This window comes from Coenobita brevimanus, chromosome 72 (genome assembly GCF_032717465.1).
Source record: "Coenobita brevimanus isolate Jiangsu-jjx chromosome 72, ASM3271746v2, whole genome shotgun sequence".
In the NCBI taxonomy this organism is placed as follows: Eukaryota; Metazoa; Arthropoda; class Malacostraca; order Decapoda; family Coenobitidae; genus Coenobita; species Coenobita brevimanus.
Window position 1 is genome coordinate 7761056 of NC_137025.1, and position 23827 is coordinate 7784882.

General features: G+C 41.7%; 1 protein-coding gene across 1 annotated transcript in view; it reads left to right on the forward strand.

Moving 5' to 3' along the window:
• LOC145407205 (uncharacterized) overlaps positions 1-23827 on the forward strand; it is a 165309-nt gene that overhangs the window by 36734 nt on the left and 104748 nt on the right. The window contains exons 3-5 of the mRNA XM_080278243.1: positions 1741-1842; positions 14230-14349; positions 15131-15226. Of these exons, the coding sequence (XP_080134369.1) occupies positions 1741-1842; positions 14230-14349; positions 15131-15226 (318 nt within the window). The remainder of the gene's footprint in view (positions 1-1740; positions 1843-14229; positions 14350-15130; positions 15227-23827) is intronic.

Here is a 23827-nt window from a genome sequence, read left to right on the forward strand (position 1 = left end):
CAGCAACAGTCATTATGGTGGTGGTTGCAGGTATGCCAAGTAGAGCACTTGAATCAGGTGGGACTGTAGAGGGGGAGGGGGAGGTAACTGGTGAGGCAGGTGGGGCAGTGGAGGTGGAGGGGACAGCGGTGGGCGAGTCACGGGAGGTGGTGAGGGGAGGATCCTCCTTGCTGCTGCTCACATTTTTGGCAATTTCCTTCATCTCTTCTTCTTTACCTGTTTCATTCCTCATCTTGTTATGGACATATTTGCAGTATAACAACTTGGTATTTGCAAAATAGCTGTTATTCAGATGAATCCAAACTTTATTGTAGAAACTGGGCATCAATTCAAACTTACCTTTATTGCTGAAAACATTATTGTCGAAGTTGTTATTGGTGAGCTCTTACTGTAGATCCCTCTTTAGCACCTTCCCCACGAGCCTCTGACGTCATGATGGGCACGTTGTCCCGGGCGAGGGGGTGTTCTCTGGGAAAGTAGTGGTTTTGGGCCACTCCTTGCCTCTGCCTCACATATTGTGGGCTAAACTTGCGCATTCAAAGTTTTTTGGTTACTTGTGTACTATAAGATTTGCGTGCTGTGATCACGCGTACTGTGTGATCCCACTGAAACTCCATATGCTGTGATGTTTATGGAGGTTGGACACATAAGAGATGTACAGTATTGGTGTATGGATAGTAGATTGCAAGGTTGTTGTTGTTATTTTTACCTAAGGCTTACCTGAATGTAAACCTAGTGGATGGCTGGAAACTGCATACAGTACTTAGTGTGGGCACTCCAGAGATGTTTATTTAGGTCTTATCTTAAATGTCAGGACCAACTTGCTTAGCCCTGGGCTGCTGTGCTCCACATGGGGCAGCACAGGATTGGATGATGGATGGATGGATTTGAAGGTTTGTCTGTATTGTGAAATTGAGGTGCATAAGATGAATATGTTGGGGTGTGAGGAGCTACAGTACAGTGAGGATGTAGTGGATCAATTGTTAATTGTTACTAAAGCACAGTAGGATGGCGTGCACATTATACTCATGTGGTTCTCCACCATGGAATGAATCATCAGTCTAAAGAAAGTTAAAGATACACCAGCCATACCTCAGACTCAAACCATGAACCTACACTACACCTAGCCATCCATACTGTGGTTAAATATAACTGTCTGGTGGAAGCGTGATAAAAATAAAAAAATGTCAATTGGTTGATGGGATTGAGCTTGGGAGAGACCCCACCCAGTCACAGGGTTGGAAACAGGTTCCACTAATGCCATTAGTGAGATATCTTTAAATCCATTATTGGTACTGTCAGACTATATTATTCACCTTGTCACTGTTGCTGTGTTGAGATTGAGTAGCCATACCTCAGGTCCTTATACTCTTGTTTATATGAAGCAAATTGGGGGTGGATTTTGATGATGATAATTAAAATACCATTCAGACTGAAATCCTGAAGGAGTGGTGGGAAATACAAGTAACCAGTAAGTACAGTATTTATTATGCTAAAGTGAAGTTGAAAATTTTGGAGGCTTGAAAGGTGAGTGACTGGATACAGTATACACGTATGGGACATTGTACTGGGCATCCATGGTGCTCTCCCCATTTTCTGTGTTGTTCTTACAGCCTGCCTACTCCATATATATAGTAATAGAAATGAGGTTAGTATGAATGATATTTATAATGGTATTTATGGTGGTGACAGCTTGATCATGACAAGAATGTATTACAGTATACCTTTTGTACTTTGCAGAACTTTTTGATGCACATCAATGGCCAGCGCCACAAGATTGTTTCAGAAGCCTATTATTTAAAGGTTCAGGCCACTATCCAACTTCTTAGAGCAGAAAGTATGGTAAGTACCCAAAGATGCCCAATAGTTTAGGATACCCCAGTGAAATTGACAGCTTTGTCACATGCTTAGATTTGATCCCAAAGAGGTGACTGGAAGTTTTTGGTCATGTAATATCCCCAGAAGTTCATTGATGAAGGTAAGTTAATCATGACCCCATGTAGCTCATAGAGGGTTGGATGTTACCTTGGTACTGGTACCATTTAAGTATTAAGCCCAAGTGCAGGAGAAAGAATATTACATGTTCCTGTGTATTGTGCAGGGAGTAGACTGTAGCACCAGTCGAGCAGGGCAGTACTCCCAAGGTGAATGGAAAGCAGATGACAGGGAGAGCTGGAGCTCTCATTACATCAGCCCTCAAGACTAGTTTCTGACCATCCTCCTTTGCTGTACTCTTCCACTGTTTCAGTAATGCAGAGAGTAGGCCAGCATGCACTCCAATACAAGTTTCTCTTGCTGTCAGCACCAAACTACATGCACATTACACACTACACTTCCTATTCAAAATTCAAAAAATTGTGTTTAACCAAGCCTCGGAGTCCCCGGAGGGGGGGGAGGGGACATAAATGCCCCCACCATCCGTCCCTCTCCTGGTGACAACTCAGCAAGTTCCTTGGAACCACTGTCAGACTCACTTCATTTCTACAACATTTGCGGCCTTTCATCTAACTTTCCCTCTGTTGAGTACCACCTTTCCTCCTCTAAACCTCACCTTCTCTTCTTAACTGAGACTCAGCTGTATGAGGCAACTGATGGGAAACCCTTCTCTGTATCCTCCTGCTTTCTCTATACGTACCTCAAAGCCAAAGGTGGCTGTTGTGTTTATGTACGCAACGACTTATCTTGCTCTCATGTTCCTGAACTTGATGCTTCTGAATTCTCTGCTGTCTGGGCTTGGCTTTCATGTCATTCTCTGAGTAAATATATCTGTGCTGTTTACTTATCCCCTATTTCTGCTGACTATGAATAATTCTTCAACTGTTTTACTTCTGTGATGAAACACATTCTATCCATTTCTCCTTTCTCCGAAATCTCCATTCTAGGAGATTTCAGTGTTTACCTCCACCTTTGGCTCTCCACTCCTTTCAGTTATCTACCTGGTGAACAAGCCTGCATCTCTTCTGCCCTTAACCCCTTAACCGCGGGGCGTCACTTTCATGACGCTTGGGAGCAAGAGATCATACCGCGGGGTGTCACTTTTGTGATTCTGTGTTATTTTGAATTCACCCGGGCTTTCAAGTGGTGGCTTGTATCATCTATCAGTACTGCCAATGTCCAACACTAGTCAGCACTCCTAATCTCATCTGTACTCCCATCCATTGTTGACAGTTTAGCCATTTCTCCCCGTTCTTGATTCCCCTCCCTACCCCCCCTCCATTACCCTATCCTCTCGCCTGCCCGGCTGTGCTACGCTAAGTAAATCTTCCTTGGAATTTTTCACTGATTTCATCCATTGAAATAAGCCCTATGCCCTATTCTTATACCAAATGATATATACAAGAAAGAAATAAGGTAAGTGAGAGTGCCATACACTTAGAATTGGCTAATTATCACCTGACAACACCTCACGTGCACTCGTTCGCTAATTTTCGCTGTTTTTTCCCCTTGAAATATGCTGTGTAATCTATTTTCGTAATGAAAATATATATAAGAAAGGAAGGGAGAAGCCTAAGTGATATTTACATTCACCTGGAACTACCTAATTATTGCAGGCCACCACACTGTATTCTACGCTAAGTAAATCTTCCCTGGAATTTTCCAATGATTTCATCCATTGAAATAAGCCCTATGCCCTATTCTTATACCAAATAATATATAAAAAAAAGAAATAAGGTAAGTGATAGTGCTATACACCTGGAATTGGCTAATTATCACCTGACAACACCTCACGTGCACTCGTTTGCTAATTTTCGCTGTTTATTTCCCCTTGAAATATGCCGTATAATCTATTTTCGTAATAAATATACATATGAGGAGGGAAGGGAGAAGCCTAAGTGATATTTACATTCACCTGGAACTACCTAATTTATAATGTATTGTCTAGATTTCCTGCCAATCATTTCACTGCTATATATTAGCAGCTGTCAAGAGGCTGACGTTGGCAGTAATGCATTTCCCTAGGTAGGCCATCCCGGCCCACTCCTATCAGTTCACTGTCATCTTCCAATGTGAAGGTACGTCTGTTTGCTCCTGCTAACTTCAGCCACTTTTCAGCCCCATGCAAAGGGCCCTGTGACCTTTACCCCCTACTAAACCTCATGTGGAAAGAGGTAAAGGGCTGATAATTGATAAAAGAGTGACTACGATCTTCCTATTGAGTAAAACAGTGCAAGTGGAATTGTAAATAATGTGTAAATAATGTGTAAACAGCAAGTGAAAGTAATGAATGTAAATATACGTGAACAGTGGAAAATAGTTATATAAGTTACTTCAAGTGACAGTGCATAACATAGGGTAAATAAAATAGAAATGTAAAAAATGTAAATACAATAGAGAATGTAAATAGAAATGTAAATGAATAGTATTATAAGAATACGAGTATATACCCTAGGAGTAATGAAAGTGAAAGTTTCAGTCTAGCATGTCTGAATACTATGAGTTATGAGAGTGAAGGTGAAAGTGACATTCACTCTCAATGCTAGTATACAGGACGAGAAAGTGAATGTTACGTATTTTACTGAAAGAAATTGAATCCCTACAGTGACAATAAACTACTATTACTGAAGGAAACTTATGGATAAAGACTGTAGATATATATAAGTGTTATATAGTAACAGAAATATAAACTGTGAGTGTTTTTATGAATAATAGACAACACTAGCGGCGAACGATCGGAAGTGGGAAGGTCATATGCCCTCGTAATTTTCATTGCTTTCACAGTGTTTTTTTTGGGGAGTATGGATTCCAAACTATTTGAGAATCATAGATTAGTGTTTCTAGTGATAATATCAGGCTGTGGTAATCATATTATGAGTTGTCGGGAAGTGTAAAGTGGGGACTTCGTTACCCAACTTCAGAGGTCTCCACAAGTCCTACGGTACTCGACGAAGGCTCAACAAACACCCAAGGAGAAAGCTGAAGGTATGTGCCATAAGTATATGTGATTTTAATATTCTAGGACTAATAACTGATTTTTGGCAAATATTTTTAGAGTCTGTCGGAGCGCGAATATGCCTGCGGGAGCCGCAAGTCAAAGCAAAACAAGCCCACGGTGTAAGGGTTAATGACCTAGTGCAGCTTGTACAGCATCCTACCCATATCTCTGACCTGGTGAACAAGCCTACATCTTTGCTGTCCTTAATGACCTAATGCAGCTTGTACAGCATCCTGCCTGTATCCCTGACCACCTTGGAGAGAATTCCAGTATACTGGACCTCTTTCTTACAACTAATCCTTCTTTCTTTATACACAGATAGAAGGATAGAAACCATAAAAGGACAGTTTGTAAATGAAAGATTTATGCCAGACTCTATCGAAAGCCTTTGAGATGTCAAATGCAATGGCAAAGTTTTCGCCAAAGTCCCGAAAGGAGGATGACCAGGAGTCTGAAAGGTAGGTGAAAAAGGTTGGACTCCTTTCCACTGGGCTCCTCCAATCACAACCTTATTACCTTAACCTGTCGTATCCCTCTTGTACGGCCTGTGGGCCCTCCAAAGAAATGTCGACTGTGGTACTTTGGAGCCGTGATTGGGAGGCCCTCAGGCAATACTTCTTTGATTTTCCATGGAATGATTATTGCTTCCATGGCTGGAAGCCATCTGAGTGTGCCTTGCTCATTACGGAGGTTATTCTCTTGGGCATGGAAGCATACATTCCATTCTCATATCCTTTGATTAGTGCAAAAAAAAAAACCTTGGTGTAATCACACTTGTTCTAATGCTGTCCACATCAAGGAGAGGGCCAATAAAAGGTACCGGAGCCAACCTACCCCTGAATCACATCTTATTTATGTTGCTGCCCAGAATTGTGCTATGTCTGTTCTTTGCTTTGCCAAAAATAATTTCATCCGTACTAAATGCTCTCAACTCTCCAACTCGAATTCTTCCCGCTCCTTCTGGCACCCTGCCAGAAACCTTTCTAACAACCACCTCATCATTCGTCCCTCCTCTTTTCCATTCTGATGGCTTTGTAGCTATTTCTACTGATAAAGCAGATCTCTTTGCCCAGACTTTCTCCTCCAGTTCCACCTAGACGATTCCAGTGCTTTTCCTCCATCACTTCCTCCCCCTGACTTCCTCATGGCTGACATTAAAATTCCTTCAACTGATGTATTTTCTGTCATCACTGGCGTCAATATTAACAAGGCATATGGGGCTGATGGGGCCCCTCCTGTTGTCCTCAAGAACAGTACTTCTGTGCTTACACCCTGCCTAGGTAAACTCTTTTGCGTTTGTGTATCAACTTGTACTTTTCCTTCTTGCCAAAAGTTTGCTTTCGTTCACCCTCTTCCAAAGAAGGGTGACCATTCCAAACCCTCTAACGATCATCCAATTGTTTTAACCCGCCCCATCCCGACCACTTTTCCACCACTGACTTCCCCCAATCCCGACCATTTTAGGAAAATTTTTTTTTTTGGCTCAAACCTTCACTTTTGGTGAGAAACATCGAAAATTCATAGAGAAATCGCTCACCTGAGGTTTAAAATACTCATTACAGGTAGGAGTACCTCCTTACCTTACTGGGTTTTCTGTCAGGCTGGCACCAAAGAAAACGAGTTCTATGGGAGGATAACTATTTCACACCACTCATAAACGGTATTTATTTATTTATTTACTTGGTACGAATTTATATGTAGTACAAGAGTATATTGGTTTTCAAGCAGTAATTTAGGCATTATAAGCATTGTTTCACTCACTAATACCTGACCTTTTTTTGCCACATTACCTGATCATCATTTCTAATTGTTTCTCCCTCTAATGCTATGTAAAGTTTGTCCTCCACATTGTCATTGATTTGAGAATCACTCTGGCCCTGAATTTCGTACTGTGGCATGACATGGCTATACTGGCCAGGTTACTGATAACAGGTGAATTGCTGAGACAATGGCATGCAGGGGGAGGGGGGAGTAGGTCATGCTGGGTAAGGCATTGTCCCTGCCTGGCATCTTGTTGAGGAAGGTGTCACATGTATACGTACCAAAAATGACTCGCGAAAATTGAAAATTGTGCAAATTAGGGACCTTGCAATTTTTTCGCGTTTATGTACGTCGACGGGATTGGCAGTGACAAAACATGTGGACGTTAAAGAACGTCGACGGGACGCCGCGGGTTAACGTCCTGTGTCTCAAAAGTTTTCGAGTCTGTTCTTAACAGACAAATATTACGGCATCTTTCCTATCACAACCTTCATTCTGATTGTTAGTGTGGGTTCCATCAGGGATGCTCTACTGGCGATCTTCTCATCTACTTTTCAAACTCCTGGCCATCCTCCTTTCGGGACTTTGGCGAAAGCTTTGCCATTGCACTTGACATCTCAAAGACTTTCAGTCAAGTCTGGCATAAACCTTTAATTTCCAAACTGCCCATTTATTGTTTCTATCCTTCTATCTATGCCTTCATCCATAGCTTCCTTTCTGGTCATTCCATAGCTGCTGTTGTAGAAGGCCTCCATTCTTCTCTTAGATCTGTCAGCAGTGGTGTTCCACAGGACTTTGTTGCATCATCAACTCTCTTTCTTTTATTCATCAGTGACCTTCTAAGCTATACGTCTAACCCTATCCACTCATATGCTGATGACTCCACTCTTCACCTTTCCATTCGGTTCCTGCAACATCCATCTTGGCAGTTACTTCAACAAACAAGGGATGAGGCTATGGCACACCTAATGTCTGACTTGGCTCATTTCTCTGACTGGGGTAAAAATAGTCCTGTTGTTTATAATGCATCAAAGACTCAGTTCTTACACCAACCCGACCAAATCTTCCACAGGAGTACCCACTAATATTTGATAACATCCAGCTCATTCCTGCATCATCCTTAAACACATTAGGGGTTTCATTCTCCCGGGATTTATCATGGAAAGATTACCTTACATCTCTTGTAAAATCTGCTTCCAAGAGATTGGGTGTGCTAAGCCGACTCTGTACCTTCTTTATCCTTGCTCAGTTGTTGACTTTATACACGGGTTTTTTTGGTCCCAGTGTAGAGTACAACTCTCATGTGTGGGAAGGCTCCCCACATACAGCCCTTCTCAACAAGGTGGAGTCAAAGGCTTTTTGTCTCCTTAACTCTCCTCCTCTTACTGGCTCCCTTCAACCTATGTCTCTTCACCACACTGTTGCATCTTTATCTCCATTCTATTGCTGCATTGATGGGCACTGCTTCTCTGAACTATATGCTTGCATCCCTCCACCTCTGCTATGGGCGCACAGCACCTGTCTAGCAACAAACTCTCATCCCTTTTTTGTCCAACTCTGTAATGGAAGAGTTAATCGTTACTCCCAGTCCCTCATTTATGCAACAGGTCAGCTCTGGAACTGTCTCCCTTTGTGTGTATTACCTACTTCCTATGATCTCCAGTCTTTCAGATGCAATGTGTCCCGGCATCTCGAAATGAATGTATCTTGAATTTGGCTCTCTGTTGTATTGTCTTTGTTTTTTTTCTTGCAAGGAATGGTTTGTGGGCTCCTTGCCTGTGGTTCTTTCTTCCTTGCATTGAAAAAAAAAAAAAAATGAAAAGGGCAGCTAAAAAAGGAAGGGATTGTGGACTTTACTTATTTAGGTGAGCTGCCAGGTTTGTTTGCATAGAATATTGTACAATCCCAGATATGTGATGTCCAGATAACCATAAATATGAGACAATAAGGAAAATTCATGGGCTGGGGTAAAAATGTCAGTAAAAAATAAAACAGTAGATACCACTTTGGATGCCTGCCACACCACAGGATAATCATGTCTCACATGAGACTGGGCAAAGTTGGACCACAGTCAGGCAAAGTGGGTGAAGCATTTCCTGTCAAGGTTGTTTCCTAGTTAATCCCCATCCCAACCCTCCTTTCCCTCTGCTTCCCTTCCTTTAATTCAGTTAGTTGTTGTATGCTGATGATTTGGTGTTGATTGCAGAGAATGAAAGGGAGGCGGAAAAAAGGTTTAGGAAATGGAGAGATGGTATGGGGCACAAGGGCTTAAGGGTAAATGCAGATAAAACAAAAGTGACGATATCTAGGGTTGGTGGCAATACTGTCAAAGACAAGGGAGAGTGGCCATGTGCAGTTTGCCACAAGGGCGTGGGAAGTAATTCCATCTTGTGCGGTGTTTGTGATAAATGGGTGCATAAGAGATGTAGTGGTATCAAAAGTAGACTGCGAGATAATGCTGATTTTATGTGTATGGCTTGTCGGGGAGAGCAGGTGGAGATTGTCAGACGTGAAAGAATTGAACTTGCTGGTGAATCTCTTGAGTGTGTGGAAGAGTTTTGTTATTTGGGAGACATGTTGTGTGCTGGAGGTGGGGCTGGAGCTAGCTCTGTGGCTAGGGTGAGAAGTGGTTGGAAGAAGTTCAGGGAGCTCTTGCCTCTCCTGACATTGAGAGGACTCTCCCTACATGCTAAGGGGTCTTTGTATGCAGCATGTGTTAGGAGTGTAATGCTGTATGGTAGTGAGACCTGGGCAGTGAAGGAGGAGGATATTCGCTGGCTCAGATGTACAGAAATGACAATGATTAGGTGGATGTGTAGTGCGTCCCTGCATCCAGGGTCTGGGGGGGCTGGGTTCACGATGGAGGAGTTGAGAGGTAGGATGGGACTGGAGTGTATTGGTGTTGTGATGAGGAGAGGTAGATTGTGATGGTTTGGACATGTGGAGAGGATGGGGGATGGGGGGATGATAATTGGATGAGGAAGGTGAGAAGTGTTAATATTGGGGGTGGGGTTATGAGGGGTAGACCGAGAAAGACATGGGATGAGGTCATTAAGTGTGACCTCAGGGTTAAGGGACTGAACAGGGAGGCTGCAATGGATCGTGCAGCATGGAGAGCCGCCATTAGGTGACCAAAGCCGATGCATGCAAGCATGTTGGAGCCTTTAAAAATGAAATGAACGAAGAAACAAAACAAGTCACCATAACCTCACACCCTCCATAAATCACCAGTCAGTAGACAGGCTGTTTTGCTGGTGTATTGTGATAGACGGTGCCATGATGATTTCTGTACTCTGTGATGCCAAAAGTGCAAACTAAACTTAGCTTACTGTACTTGCCTTGAAGCAAAAACTGGACAGATGCTATAGACTTGAAAAAGGCTAACAGTATAAGACACTGATGACAGAATAATATAGGAAATCCCACAATTTATATCAAGGCCCAGGGACCCAAACTCAAGACATTTTTTGTGAAAAGCAAGAAGACAGGTAAGGCTATCAAAAAAGGCATACTCTTTGTTCATATTGTATTGTTTATAAAGTCTCCAACATGCTGGCATGCATCATCCTTGGTCACCTAATGGCGGCTTTGCACACTGCTTGATCTCTGGCAGCCTTGTTATTCAGTCTCTTACCTCCGAGGTCACACTGTGACCTTGTCCCAGGTCTTTTTTGGTCTGCCTCACACAACCATACCCCCAACATTTGTACATCTCACTTTCCACACACCCAGTTGTCAACCTCCATCCTCTCCACATGCTCAAACCATCTTCATTAGCTAAAAATGGAAAATCTATATTTTGCAGTGTGTGAGTGGTTTTGCCTAGAAAGATCTAAAGGAGCACCCATTTTTGGTCTTCTTATACAAGAAAAAGGGAGAGCGATTCACAGTAAAATGAGTACAGTATAGAAGTTCAGTGTGATTGTGTTATGGGCAGACATGGAATATGTAAAGCAGACATCTTGGGTGCGAACAGATCAGCAGAAAAATTTTGTGAAGAACTCAACAGACTTGCAGCTGATCATAATTTCAAACTAAATTTGTAATGTGGATGCACAAAACTTTTGGACCAGATAGTGAAGGTAGTGGAGAGAGTCCTAGAATATACGATAAGGGAAAGAGTATATATTGGCGAGATGCAGTTTTGCCAGGCAAAGGGACTGCTGATGCTGTATTCATTGTCTGACAGCATCAGGAAAAATACAGTATGCCCTTGCTGTAATGGATTAACTGGGGGAAAGCCAGGTCCATTAAAGCTGTTAGTCGATTATATCTAAGATTTCTCCTCTGAGGTGGGATTTCAAGCACATGTTAAAAAATAAATGAGTACAGTAGCATATCTATCTATCTATTACCAGATGCCTGAATCCTGTAAGGGGTGATGTCCCCAACCATTTCTATCTGTAACATGTCCTTTGTTTTTGGTCCTTAGTTGTCACCTTTTGGTCAGTCCTGGTCCGAGGCTTCTTTATTGTACTTTTAGTTAGTTGTTTTCCTGGGAGGGGCACTAACCCTCTGCCAGCCCACTTGTTGTCACGTAGGGAACACATGTTGGTTGGTTATAAGGTTACCACCCAGCGTTGTAAATGCTTTCCTGGTTTACAAGAAATAGCATACCCTAGCACTAAAAATGTAAACTACCCATTTTACACTAACTTGGCCCATAATTTCACCCTTGTTCAGCTTATTTCATATCCTTGATGTAGCGCATCTTCATGGCAAGTACAGTATTACTATAGCCTGTTGTTGCGACTTGGCAATCATGATGGAGAGGGGGCATTTTCAGGCCAGGTTGGAGTAAAAAGGGTAGGAAACACATGTACAGTGGTCTCTTGGTTATAGCGGCTTTTGTTAATACTGCAAGATGAAAATCCTCACTTCTGCCATTATGGTGCATTTATCTGCTCAGAAGCATCATCTTTGCATGCCTGAGCTGGGCTGAGTCCAGGATTCACAAACATTGGCATGGTGCATCAGCCTATGACATCATCACATGAGTGGGCTGTTTTCCTTGGTCAGAACCTTTCGGCCATGAATACTCATTTCATTGGCCCACACCATCACAGCTGGGGTTTAAGGTGAGTTTCATGAAGTATTCCCCTCACTCCAAAGTCATGAACAGCAATATTTGAGGTAAAATGCATGCTTATACTTTGTTTTCAATTATACATTTGTAGTGCTCATTTTTGCGCTTCATAAACTTATATTAATATCATTAGAAATAAAATATTAAAGTAATTTCAAAAGCACAGAAGTAGTATACATCTGATGTTGGTTTGACAAACATATGTTTACAACCAAGCCAGCTACTCAAGGATACAGACATCTGTACGTTAGTTTAAAAAGAAGAATTATCTCACTGATTCATGTCCTGTTCACCCTGATTGTTATCTATCCATCCATCCAACCATCAGCCAGTCCTATGTTGCCCCACGAGGAGCATAGGAGCCCTAGGCTAGGCAAGTTGGTCCTGACATTTATGATGAGAATGACCAGCCTCACTCATCCCTGAGTGGCATAATGTGAGCAGTAAACTCCAACCACTCTTCGGATATAAACCTTCACCGGTTCATACCCTCTAAACCACGAACCACCAAGCGTACTAAATGGTTTCCTGGTGTACAGGAAACCATTTGGCCTGTCACTCAGTGTGGAGTTGCCCATAGGCAGAAGAAAAAGAAAAGAATGAAGGAAAGAAAGATGGAAGAGGGATTGTAAAGTCATCCGTAGGCAGAAGGACCACAATTAAAGAATGCATAAATGGTAAACTCAGTGTTCAGTGGTGATGAAAATGAAAATGAGTGAAGAGTCCGCTTGACTCATTCCAGGCGCGCCTGGTGATAAGCTGCCTGCCCACGCTCCTCCCTCGCTCCTCCCCTCCCCCTCCTACAGTCAACAGAGATGTATTACCATGTAATAGTGCCTCTTACCTTCATTTTTCATCCATTTTCATTGATTAATGTCTGATTAGGCTTACTCCTTGATACTTTATTTTTCTGAAAATTATGCCATCCCACTCGGTCATATAATTGATAATTCACCTGCCCATAAGGGGTTAATGCTCCAGTCTGAATGACACGTATTTCTTTAGTTCTTCCTACTTCAAAAAATTTTCATTAAACTTTGGATAGGCCTCTTGTAGTGAAGGGGTAAATTGTATCTTACTGCTCCAGTCCAGAAAGTCTCTTCAAGGCTGAATGAAATTGTCTGAAAACAAAGAATAAAATGAAATATTCATCATTGGATTGAAGGGGTAAAAGGGTGTGATTGGTTGTTTTGAGATTCATGTCTATCTGGAATGAAGAAAGTGATGATTGATTTTGTTGAAGCATTCATCATTTTAGTAAGTAATGTTGGAGCAGGCCAGTGTATCACAAGTATACAGTAGGTGCATCTTTGATAGAGAGTTTACAGCGTCCTTCCTACATCTGATACTGGGGGTGGTGTAGCTAAAGGGGGACAGTGGAGTTAATGTTTGGAAACTCCATGGCCCTCAGTGGAGGGGGGGGGGGGGCTGCCCATATGGACCCTTCAGTTTTTAACAAACACAAAAGTATATCTCAGGTTAAGTAAAAAAATATATATTTACACAAAAAAAATCAATGGAAGCATGGTATCTGGCCGGGTGTTTGTACATTTATAGATTTTTTTCAATTAACAAATTTTCTTACCTTTCTGGGGATTTTACTATGAATCTTTCATATATACTTGACCCTGTGATAATTGTAGACATTTATATATTAAATATAATTATGCCAGGGAAAATTTAGCCTAATAGACGCTAGTGAAAATTGGGGGAAGTTTCCAGAATGCTTTTAACAGCTACCATGGTTTTGGAGGACTTGAAGAAATTTATGTTTTACTTGCATGTAACAGCTTGTTCATTTACACTGCAATAAAGTCTCATGGTTTCATAATTTATTTTAGTTAATGTATTCTTTACAATATTGTAATTATTGTTTAGTTATGTGCATTATGGATTAGATGGTGCAGATGATGGTGATATAAAGGCAGTAATAATAGTATAAGAGGGTTCTGTAAATTCTGCATTAAACCTTACCAGATTTTGGAGGGCCACTCAAGGAGCAAAGCCCTGGGCCCCCAAATCTCAAGCTGTGCCCTTGACTGGGGGAACTTGCAAAGCAGCTTTATAAGTATCATTGCATCTTGGATAGGGAGTTCACAACTTCCTTCCTGCAGTTGATACTGGGGAAACTTACAATGCACCTTTGTAAGTGTCAGTGCATTTTTTATATAGAGTTCACACCTTCCTTCCTGCATTTGATATTGGGGGAGCTTACAAATTAGCTTATAAGGTGCAGTATGTCTTTGATTGGGAGTTTACAGCTTCCCAGTTGCTACTATAAGTTGAGGACACTTAGAAATTAGCTTATAAGCAGCAGTTATAAGTAGCGGTTGATCTTTAATAGACATTGTTTGTTTAGTTTGCTTTGAACCTGGTAGCAAAAAAGAACATTAAAAGGGACAGCTGTAATGAGAACTTAATATACTTATCGTTTCCCCTGATATTGCAGTTGGAGGCTCAGCGTATAATCACCAAAAAGTCAAGGGTGCCATGGCATGGAGAAGAGTGCCAGCTGTGCAAGTGTGAAGTGTATGACCTGGCCGAACACTTTAAAAGTTTTGAGCACAAGGTAAGTGTATGAAAGAACAGTATTGCAGGACATGGACTGACATCATCATCATTGTTGGTTACATCTTTGTTTTCATTACTTCTACCCCCACTGCCACTGTCGCCATTTATTTCTTTGTGGCTATACAATCTTATCACACACTCTTTTGACCTTCACACATTATATCAGTTTTTAAGTTTGTATCTGGCCTGTATTAAGTTTCTTTTCCTCTCTTGCTCTTGGCACCACAAAAATATTCCTGAATGCCTTCAATTTTTTTTTTTTTTTTTTTTTTTTTTTTTAAATAATAATAATAAATAAATAAATACAGGAAAGCCCTGATGTGAGATGAGTATGTGTCTTTCAGTTTGCAAAAATTAAGTGAACCATTGTCATGAAAAAAATTTAGTTTCCGTTTCAACATTTTCCCCCACAGGAATAATAATTTATTACATCATTGGCTCATAAGGAATATCATATACCGGTACTATATTGTGCTGTAAGTGATGTGTTGTGGCAGTACATATATCAACTCAGGTTAAAGGCTGGAGTGGTAGTTTTCCCCCATCTCATGCCAACAAACATATCTCACCTGCAACTGTCCTTCAGGAATTGCTGACCACCTGTACTTGGTGATTCTTTACACTGGGGATGTTGTTGATAGTTGTTTTACTTTTGTGTTTATGCATTCCATTGTTTGGATCATACTTTCATCATTTTTTAGTATGATTCAGGGTAATAAGGATTGAATGTGATTATAATGGTGATGTTGATGATGATGATCACTTTTCTCTTCCACCAGCAATTAAAGGACTACATGTTTGTTAATTGCTGTGGCAAGCTCTTCAGGCAACGAACCGATTTGGAAAGTCATCGTGTGACACTTCTCCACTCAAAGGTCAGTTGTGTTAAATATATATATATTTTTGCCTGCCTGATGGAGCCAGGATTTCGAGGGCTTGAATGATGAGTGAATGGAGGCATGGCCCATTGAATTGGCTGTCTGGACGTTGCTACTCGTCACCCTGCCCTAGGGTGGGAATGGAAGTCTGGATGATGATATTTATGTGTGTGTGTGTATTTGCTTATTTACTTCTTTGTACAGTACTTACCTATTTGTAGTATACAGGAATTGAGATAAGCTCGTGTTGTCCTGTGTCCATATTTGCATTTTTCCATTCTGATATTAAAGACATGAATGTTTCTTGCCTGCACCACCTCTTCATCTAAGTCATTCCAAATACCTATGCTTCTGTTTGGGAAACTGAACCTTTTAAGATCATTAAGACATCTACTTCTCGTCAACTGAAAGTCATGACCTCTTGTTCATCCATCATCCAACACAAAAAGATCCTCTTTGTCCACCCTTTCCAGTTCTCTTGCATTTCTAAACATCGTGATCAAGTCACCTCTTTCCTTTCACTCACACAGTGTTGGTAACTTCAGTTTTTCCAAACTCTCCTCATAGGTCAGTTCCCTTATGCATGGTATCATCCTAGTTGTCATCCATTGAACCCTCTCCAGTTTCTCAATATGCTTCTTCAAATGAGGTCTTATCATGGTCACTATCAACTTCCTCAGCATTTCCTTGGCCACATATTTAAAAACCACTTTCATGTTGGTCAGTAATCCATAAGTGCCTCCAGTGATTCTGTTTATATGCTTTTTTGGTGACAAGCCATCCTGAATAATCACTCCCAAGTCCTTCTCATCTTTTCTTTTATGAATTATGTTGGTGCCTATTTTATATGTCCAATGTGGTCTTCTTTCAATCATTCCCATTTCTAATTCATGAAACTACTTGGGATTGAAATCCATTTTCCAAGCCTGGCTCTAGCTGTGGAGTTTGTCCAAGTCCTCTTGCAGTTCTTTACAACTATTAGTTCATATAATATCTTTAATAAATTTAGCATCATCTGCAAACATATTCATGTAACTAATCAGACATTCCAGCAAATTATTTATATATATCAGAAACATTACTGGGGCTAAGACGGAGCCATGGGGTACTCCACTAGTCATATTTCTCCATTGTGAAACCTTGTCTCTTATATCTGTTCTCATCTGCCTTCCCAGTAGATAATCTCCCATCCACTTTAATAGTTTCCCATGCACCCCTCCAAAGGTCTTGAACTTGCATAGCAGTCTCTTACAGGGCATCGTGTCAAATGCTTTCTTAAGATCAAGATAGACACATCTGCCCACCCCTCTCTCTCTTGTAAGACATCTATTACCCTACTGTAGAAACTTAATAGATTTGTAACACAAGCTCTTCCTTCCCTAAAACCAAATTGTTTTGGTGTTATCACTTCATTTTCTTCTAAATACTTTATCCATCTTTTTCTTATAATTTTCTAACAAATTTTACATACAACACTAGTAAGTGATACAGGTCTATAACTGACTGGATCTTCCCTATCTCCTCCCTTGACGATTGGCACAATATTTGCTTTTTTCCAGTCTCTAGGTAACTGTCCATTTTCGAGAGAGCTCTTAATGATGACATATACAGGCCACATTAATTAGTCAGCACATTCCTTCAGGATCCATCCAGCTACACCATCTGGTCCCATCGCTTTCCTCACATCCAAGTCCCCCATCAGCTGTAGCACCTCATTATGTTGACTGCAATTTCCGCCATTCTCATCATCCTGGGTTCCATTTCAGTGTCCCTGAACTCCTATTCCTACACATAGACTGACAGCAGCTTGTTGTTCGTTATTTCGCACAATTCTTCTTCTCTTTCGTAAGTTAAATCTCCATCCTTCAATCATATTTTACTGTCCATAACTTTCATTTTACCATTTACAAACAAATAAAATAGTTTAGTCTTTTTTACATTTAGTTACAATTTCTTTTTCATATTTCCTTTCTTCCTCTCTCCACACCCTTACATATTCATTTCTTACCTACTGCTGCTCTTTCCAAGCCCGTTCACTGTACCTTCTTCTCACTTTATTCCATGCTCTGTTTCTTGCCTCAAGTGCCATTCTGCACCTCTTGTTAAACCATTCTTTCATTCTTATCATTACTGTGGAGAATTTTGGGACATATCTACCAACTCCTGTTTTACGTACAGTAAAACTTCACTTTATTTGCTTTTTTAGTTAGTTCTTTTTACGGGGTGGGGCACTAACCCACCACCAACCCTTTTAGTCGCCTCGTACGACAAGCAGGGATACTGGGGGAGTATTCTTGAAACCCCCCTACCCCCAGGAGGTCACGTGGCCACCCTTTGCGGGATTAGGGCGTCGGGCTATAGATAGATAGATAGATAGAAAACTTCACTAGAACAGACTAATTGGGGCCCAAGCCATTCCGAAATAAACAAAACTCCAAATAAAGCGGCATATGGACTTCTCCCTGCTAAGATATTTTCATACATGAAAAACGTCATGGTCACAATCCTTCTTCGCCCCATTGGTTCCTTCTGACTCAGGGCAGTATCTCATTTGCCTCTTAACTTTTCTCAAATGCCGTTAGAAATAATTTATTGCATAACAGTATAATTTTAGTAACGTTTAGACTCAATGAAGACCATATGTAACACACACAGGAAGAAATTTTCATACATGAAGAGTGTCATGGCCACCATCGTGCTTCTCCCTACCAGTTCCTTCTAACTCTTGGCAATATCTCTTTTGCCTCTTAGTTTTTCTGTAAAAAAAAATGCTACCAAAAATAATTTGTTGCATAACCCAGTATAATTTTAGCAAGGTTTAGACTCGATAAAGGCCATAAAGCATCATGGCCTCCATCCTGCATCACCCCCATGAGTTTCTTCTAACTGGTGGCACTATCCCATTTGCTTCTTAACTTTTCTCAAATGTCACTATAAGTAGTTCATTGCATAACACAGTAAAATCTAAGCAAGGCTTGGGCACAATAAAACTCATAAGTATTAAAAATATATATTTTCTTACCTAACCATTCCGACTCACTTGGCTCACCCTACTCTACCCCCTCACCAAAGTGTTTATCATCATTCAGCACCTGGTGAAGGATCCTTCAGAGCAAATATGAGGAGTAGAAGGAACTAAAGGCCAGGAGCCAGCAAACTGCTCCTTCCAAGAAAAAAACAAAAACAGTACAAGAGAGAGCCAAATTCAAGATCCAGTCATTTCAAGATGCCTGGACACAATGCGTTTGAAAAACAGATCATAGGAAGCAGGAAATACGGAAAGGGGGAAACAGTTCCAGAGTTGACCTGTTGCATATGTGAAGGACTGGGAGTAATGGTTAACTCTTGCATTAGAGAGTTGGACAGAAAAGGGGTGAGAGTTTGCTGCTAGATGGGTGCTACGCGTTCGTCGTAGAAGTGGAGGAATGCCTGCAGACAGTTCAGAGGAACAGTGACCATTGAAGTAGCGATAGAAAAGAGATAAAGATGCAACATTGCGGCGAAGAGACAGAGGTTGAAAGGAGTCAGTAAGAGGGGGAGAGTTAATGAGACGAAAAGCCTTTGACTCCACCCTATTGAGAAGAGCTGTATGTGGGGAGCTTCCCCACACATGAGAGTTGTACTCCACACAGGGGCGGATAAAACCCCTGTATAGAGTCAACAATTGTGCAGGGGCAAAGAAGGAACGGAGTCGGGTTAGCACACCCAATCTCTTGGAAGCAGATTTTACAAGAGATGTAATATGATCTTTCCAAGACAAGTCCCGAGCAAATGAAACCCCAAGCATGTTCAATGATGATGCAGGATTAAGTTGAGTATTATTGAATATAAGTGGGTATACCTATGGAAGATTTTGTCAGTTTGATAGGTGCAAAAACTGAGTCTTTGATGCATTAAAAACAACCAGATTATTTTTACCTCAGTCAGAGATATGAGCCAAGTCAGACATTAGGTGTGCCATAGCCTCATCCCATGCCAGTCGAAGTAACTGCTGAGATGGACATTGTGGGAATCGAATGGAAAGGTGAAGGGAGGAGTCATCAGCGTATGAGTGGATAGGATTAGATGTACAGCTTAGAAGGTCATTGATGAATAAAAGAAAGAGAGTTGGTGATAGGACAGCCCTGAGGAACACCACTGTTAATAGACCTAGGAGAAGAACGATAGCCGTCTACAACAGCGGCTATAGAACGACCAGAAAGGAAGCTAGAGATGAAGGCACAGATAGAAGGGTAGAAACCGTAAGAGGGCAGTTTGGAAATTAAAGATTTATGCCAGACTCGATCGAAAGCCTTTGAGATGTCAGGTGCAATGACGAAGCTTTTGCCAAAGTCCCGAAAGGAGGATGACCAAGAGTCTGAAAGGTAGGTGAGAAGATCGCCTGTGGAGCGTCCTTGACGGAATCCATACTGACGATCAGAAAGAAGGTTGTGGTAGGAAGATGCTTCAAAATTTTTCTATTAAGAATACTCAAAAACTTTTGAGATACAGGATGTTAAAGCAATTGGACGATAGTTGGAGGGTTGGGAATGGTCACCCTTCTATGGGACCGGCTGAATGAGAGCAAACTTCCAGCAAGAAGGAAAGGTACAAGTTGACAGACAAAGGCGAAAGTGTTTGCCCAGGCAGGGTTTAAGTACAGAAGCACAGTTCTTGAGAACAACAGGAGGGACTTCATCAGGCCCATATGCCTTATTAGTACTGAGTCCAGCAATGGCAGAAAATACATCAGCTGAAGAAATTTTAAAGTTAGCCATGAGGAAGTCAGAGGGGGGAAGTGATGGAGGAACAGCACAGGAATCGTCTAAGGTGGAAGTGGAGGAAAAAGTCTGAGCGAAGAGATCTGCTTTATCAGTAGAAGAAATAGCTACAGAGCCATCAGAGTAGAAAAGAGGAGGGAAGGATGATGAGGTAAAGTTGTTAGAAAGGTTTTTGGCAAGGTGCCAGAAGGAGCGGGAAGAGTTCGAGTTAGAGCGTTGAGAGCATTTTGTATGGATGAAATTATTTTTAGCAGAGCGAAGAACAGACTTAGCACGATTCCGGGCAGAAATGTATAAAAGATGTGATTTAGGGGTGGGTTGGCTCCGGTACCTTTTATAGGCCCTCTCCTTGTTGCGGACAGCATTAGAACAAGCGTGATTAAACCAAGGCTTTCGTGCATTAGTCAAAGGATATGAGAAAGGAATGTATGCTTCCATGCCCGAGAGAATAACCTCCGTAATGCGCAAGGCACACCCAGATGGCTCCCGGCCATGGAAGCAATAATCATTCCAGGGAAAATAAAAAAAGTACTGCCTGAGGGCCTCCCAATCCACAGCTTCAACGTGCCAGAGACGACGTTTTTTTGGAGGGTCCGCAGGCCATACCGGAGCGATAGGACAGATTAAGGTGATAAGGTTGTGATCGGAGGAGCCCAACAGAGAGAAAAGATTAACAGTGTAAGCAGAAGGATTAGTTGTAAGGAAGAGGTCAAGTATGTTGGAGCTCTCTCCATGGCGGTCAGGGATACGGGTAGGATGCTGTACAAGCTGCTTTAGGTCATTAAGGATAGAAAAGGTGTAGGCTTGTTCACCAGGTGGATCAGTAAAAGGAGAGGAGAGCCAAAGGTGGTGGTGAACATTGAAATATCCAAGAATGGAGATTTCAGAGAAAGGAGAAATGGATAGAATGTGTTCCATCGTAGAAGTAAGATAGTCAAAGAATTTTTGATAGTCAGTAGAATTAGGAGATAAGTAAACAGCACAGATATATTTAGTCAGAGAATGACAGGAAAGCTGAAGCCAGAGTGTAGAGAATTCAGAAGAATTAAGTTCAGGAACATGAGAGCAAGATAAGTTGTTGCGTATATATTTACACAACGGCCACCTTTGGCTTTGAAATGAGTATAGAGAAAGTATGAGGATACAGAAAAGGGTTTGCTGTCAGTTGCCTCAGACAGTTGAGTCTCAGTTAGGAAAAGAAGGTGAGGTTTAGAGAAGGAGAGGTGGTGCTCAACAGAGCGAAAGTTAGAGGAAAGGCCGCGAATGTTGCAGAAATGAAGATGAAGAGAGCCAGGCAGTGGTTCCAGGCACCTTGAGTTGTCACCGGGAGAGGGGCTGAAGATTTGTTGCTAGATGGGTGCTACGCACCCGTCGAAGAGGTGGAGGGATGCAAGCAGACATTTCAGAGGAGCAGCGATCGTTGAAGTAACAATAGAAAAGGGATAATGATGCAACAGTGCGGCAAAGAGACAGAGGTTGAGGAGAACCAGTAAGAGGGGGAGAGTTGATGAGATGAAAAGCCTTTGATTCCACCCTATTGAGAAGAGCTGTATGTGGGGAGCCTCCCCACACATGAGAGTTGTACTCCAAACAGAGGCGAATAAAACCCATTTACAGTATAAAGTCAGCAGCTGTGCTGGGGTAAAGAAGGCACAGAGTTGGCTTAGCACACCTAATCTCTTGGAAGCAGATTTTACAAGAGATGTAATATGATCTTTCCAAGATAAGTCCCGAGTGAATGAAACCCCAAGCATGTTCAAGGATGATGCAGGATTGAGCTGGATATTATTAAACATTAGTGAGTACTCCTGTGGAAGATTATGTTGTGTTGATAAGTGTAAAAACTGAGTTTTTGATGCATTAAAAACAAGATTATTTTTACCCGTCAGAGGTACATGCCAAGTCAGACAGTAGGTGTGCCATAGCCTCATCCCTTGTTTGTGAGATGGACGTTGTGGGAACCGAATGGAAAGGTGAAGGGTAGAGTCATCAGCGTACGAGTGGATAGGGTTTAATGCACAGCTTAGAAGGTCATTTTTGAATAAAAGGAAGAGAGTTGGTGATAGGACAGAGCCCTGAGGAACACCACTGTTGATAGATCTAGGAGAAGAACGATGGCCGTCTACAACAGTGGCTATAGAATGACCAGTAAGGAAGCTATAGATGAAGACACAGATAGAAGGATAGATACCGTAAGAGGGCAGTTTGGAAATTAAAAATTTATACCAGACTCAATTGAAAGCCTTTGAGACGTCAAGTGCAATGGCAAGCGCTTTTGCCAAAGTCATGAAAGGAGGATGACCAGGAGTTTGAAATGTAGATGAGAAGATCGCCAGTGGAGCGTCCCTGACAGAACCCATACTGACGATCAGAAAGAAGATTGTGATAGAAAAGATGCTTTAAAATTTTTCTGTTAAGAATTGACACGAAAACTTTTGAGACACAGGATGTTAAAGCAATTGGATGATCTTTAGAGGGTTGGGAATGGTCACCCTTCTTTGGGACTGGCTGAATGAGAGCACTTTTCCAGCAAGAAGGAAAGGTACAAGTTGATAGACAAAGGCAAAAGAGTTTACCTAGGCAGGTTGTATGCACAGAAGCACAATTCATGAAGACAACAGGAGGGACTCCATCAGGCCAATATGCCTTGTTAGTATTGAGGCCAGTGATGGCAGAAAATACATCAGCTGAAGAAATTTGAATGTCAGCCATGAGGAAGTCAGAGGGGGGAAGTGATGGAGGAACAGCACCGGAATCGTCTAAGGTGGAAGTGGAGGAGAAAGTCTGAGCGAAGGGATCTGCTTTATCAGTAGAAGAAATAGCTACAGAGCCATCAGAGTAGAAAAGAGGAGGTAAGCATGATGAGGTGAAGTTGTTAGAAAGGTTTTTGACAAGGTGCCAGAAGGAGTGGGAAGAATTCGAGTTGGAGAGTCAAGAACATTTAGTACAGATGAAATTATTTTTAGCAGAGCGAAGAACAGACTTAACATGATTCTAGGCAGAAACATAAAAAAGATGTGATTCAAGGGTGGGTTGGCTCTGGTACCTTTTATAGGCCCTCTCCTTGTTGTGGACAGCATTAGAACAAGCATGATTAAACCAAAGCTTTCTTTCATTAGTCAGAGGATATGAGAAAGGAATGTATGCTTCCATTCCCAAGGGAATAACCTCTGTAATGCACAATGGACACTCAGATGGCTCCCGGCCATGGAAGCAATAATCATTCCAGGGAAAATCAAAGAGTACTGCCTGAGGACCTCCCAATCTGCAGCTCCAAAGTGCCACAGACGACGTTTTTTGGAGGGTTTTACCGGAGCGATATGACAGTCTAAGGTAATAAGGTTGTGATCGGAGAAGCCCAACAGAGAGGAAAAATTAACAGTGTAAACAGAAGGATTAGTTTAAGGAAGAGGTCAGATATGTTTGAGCTCTCTCCAAGGCGGTCAGGGGTATAGGTAGGGTGCTATACAAGCTGCTGTAGGTCATTAAGGATAGAAAAGATGTAGGCTTGTTCACCAGGTGGATCAGTAAAAGGAGAGGAGAGCCAAAGGTGGTGGTGAATATTGAAATCTCCTAGAATGGAGATATCAGAGAAAGGAGAAATGGATAGAATGTGTTCCATCTTAGAAGTAAGATAGTCGAAGAATTTTTCATTATCAGTGGAATTACGGGATAAGTAAACAGCACAGATATATTTAGGCAGAGAACGACAGGAAATCCGAAGCCAAAGAGTAGGGAATTCAGAAGAATCAAGTTTAGGAACATGAGAGCAAGATAAGTCATTGCATACATATACACAAAAGCCACCTTTGGCTTTGAAATGAGTATAGTGAGAGTA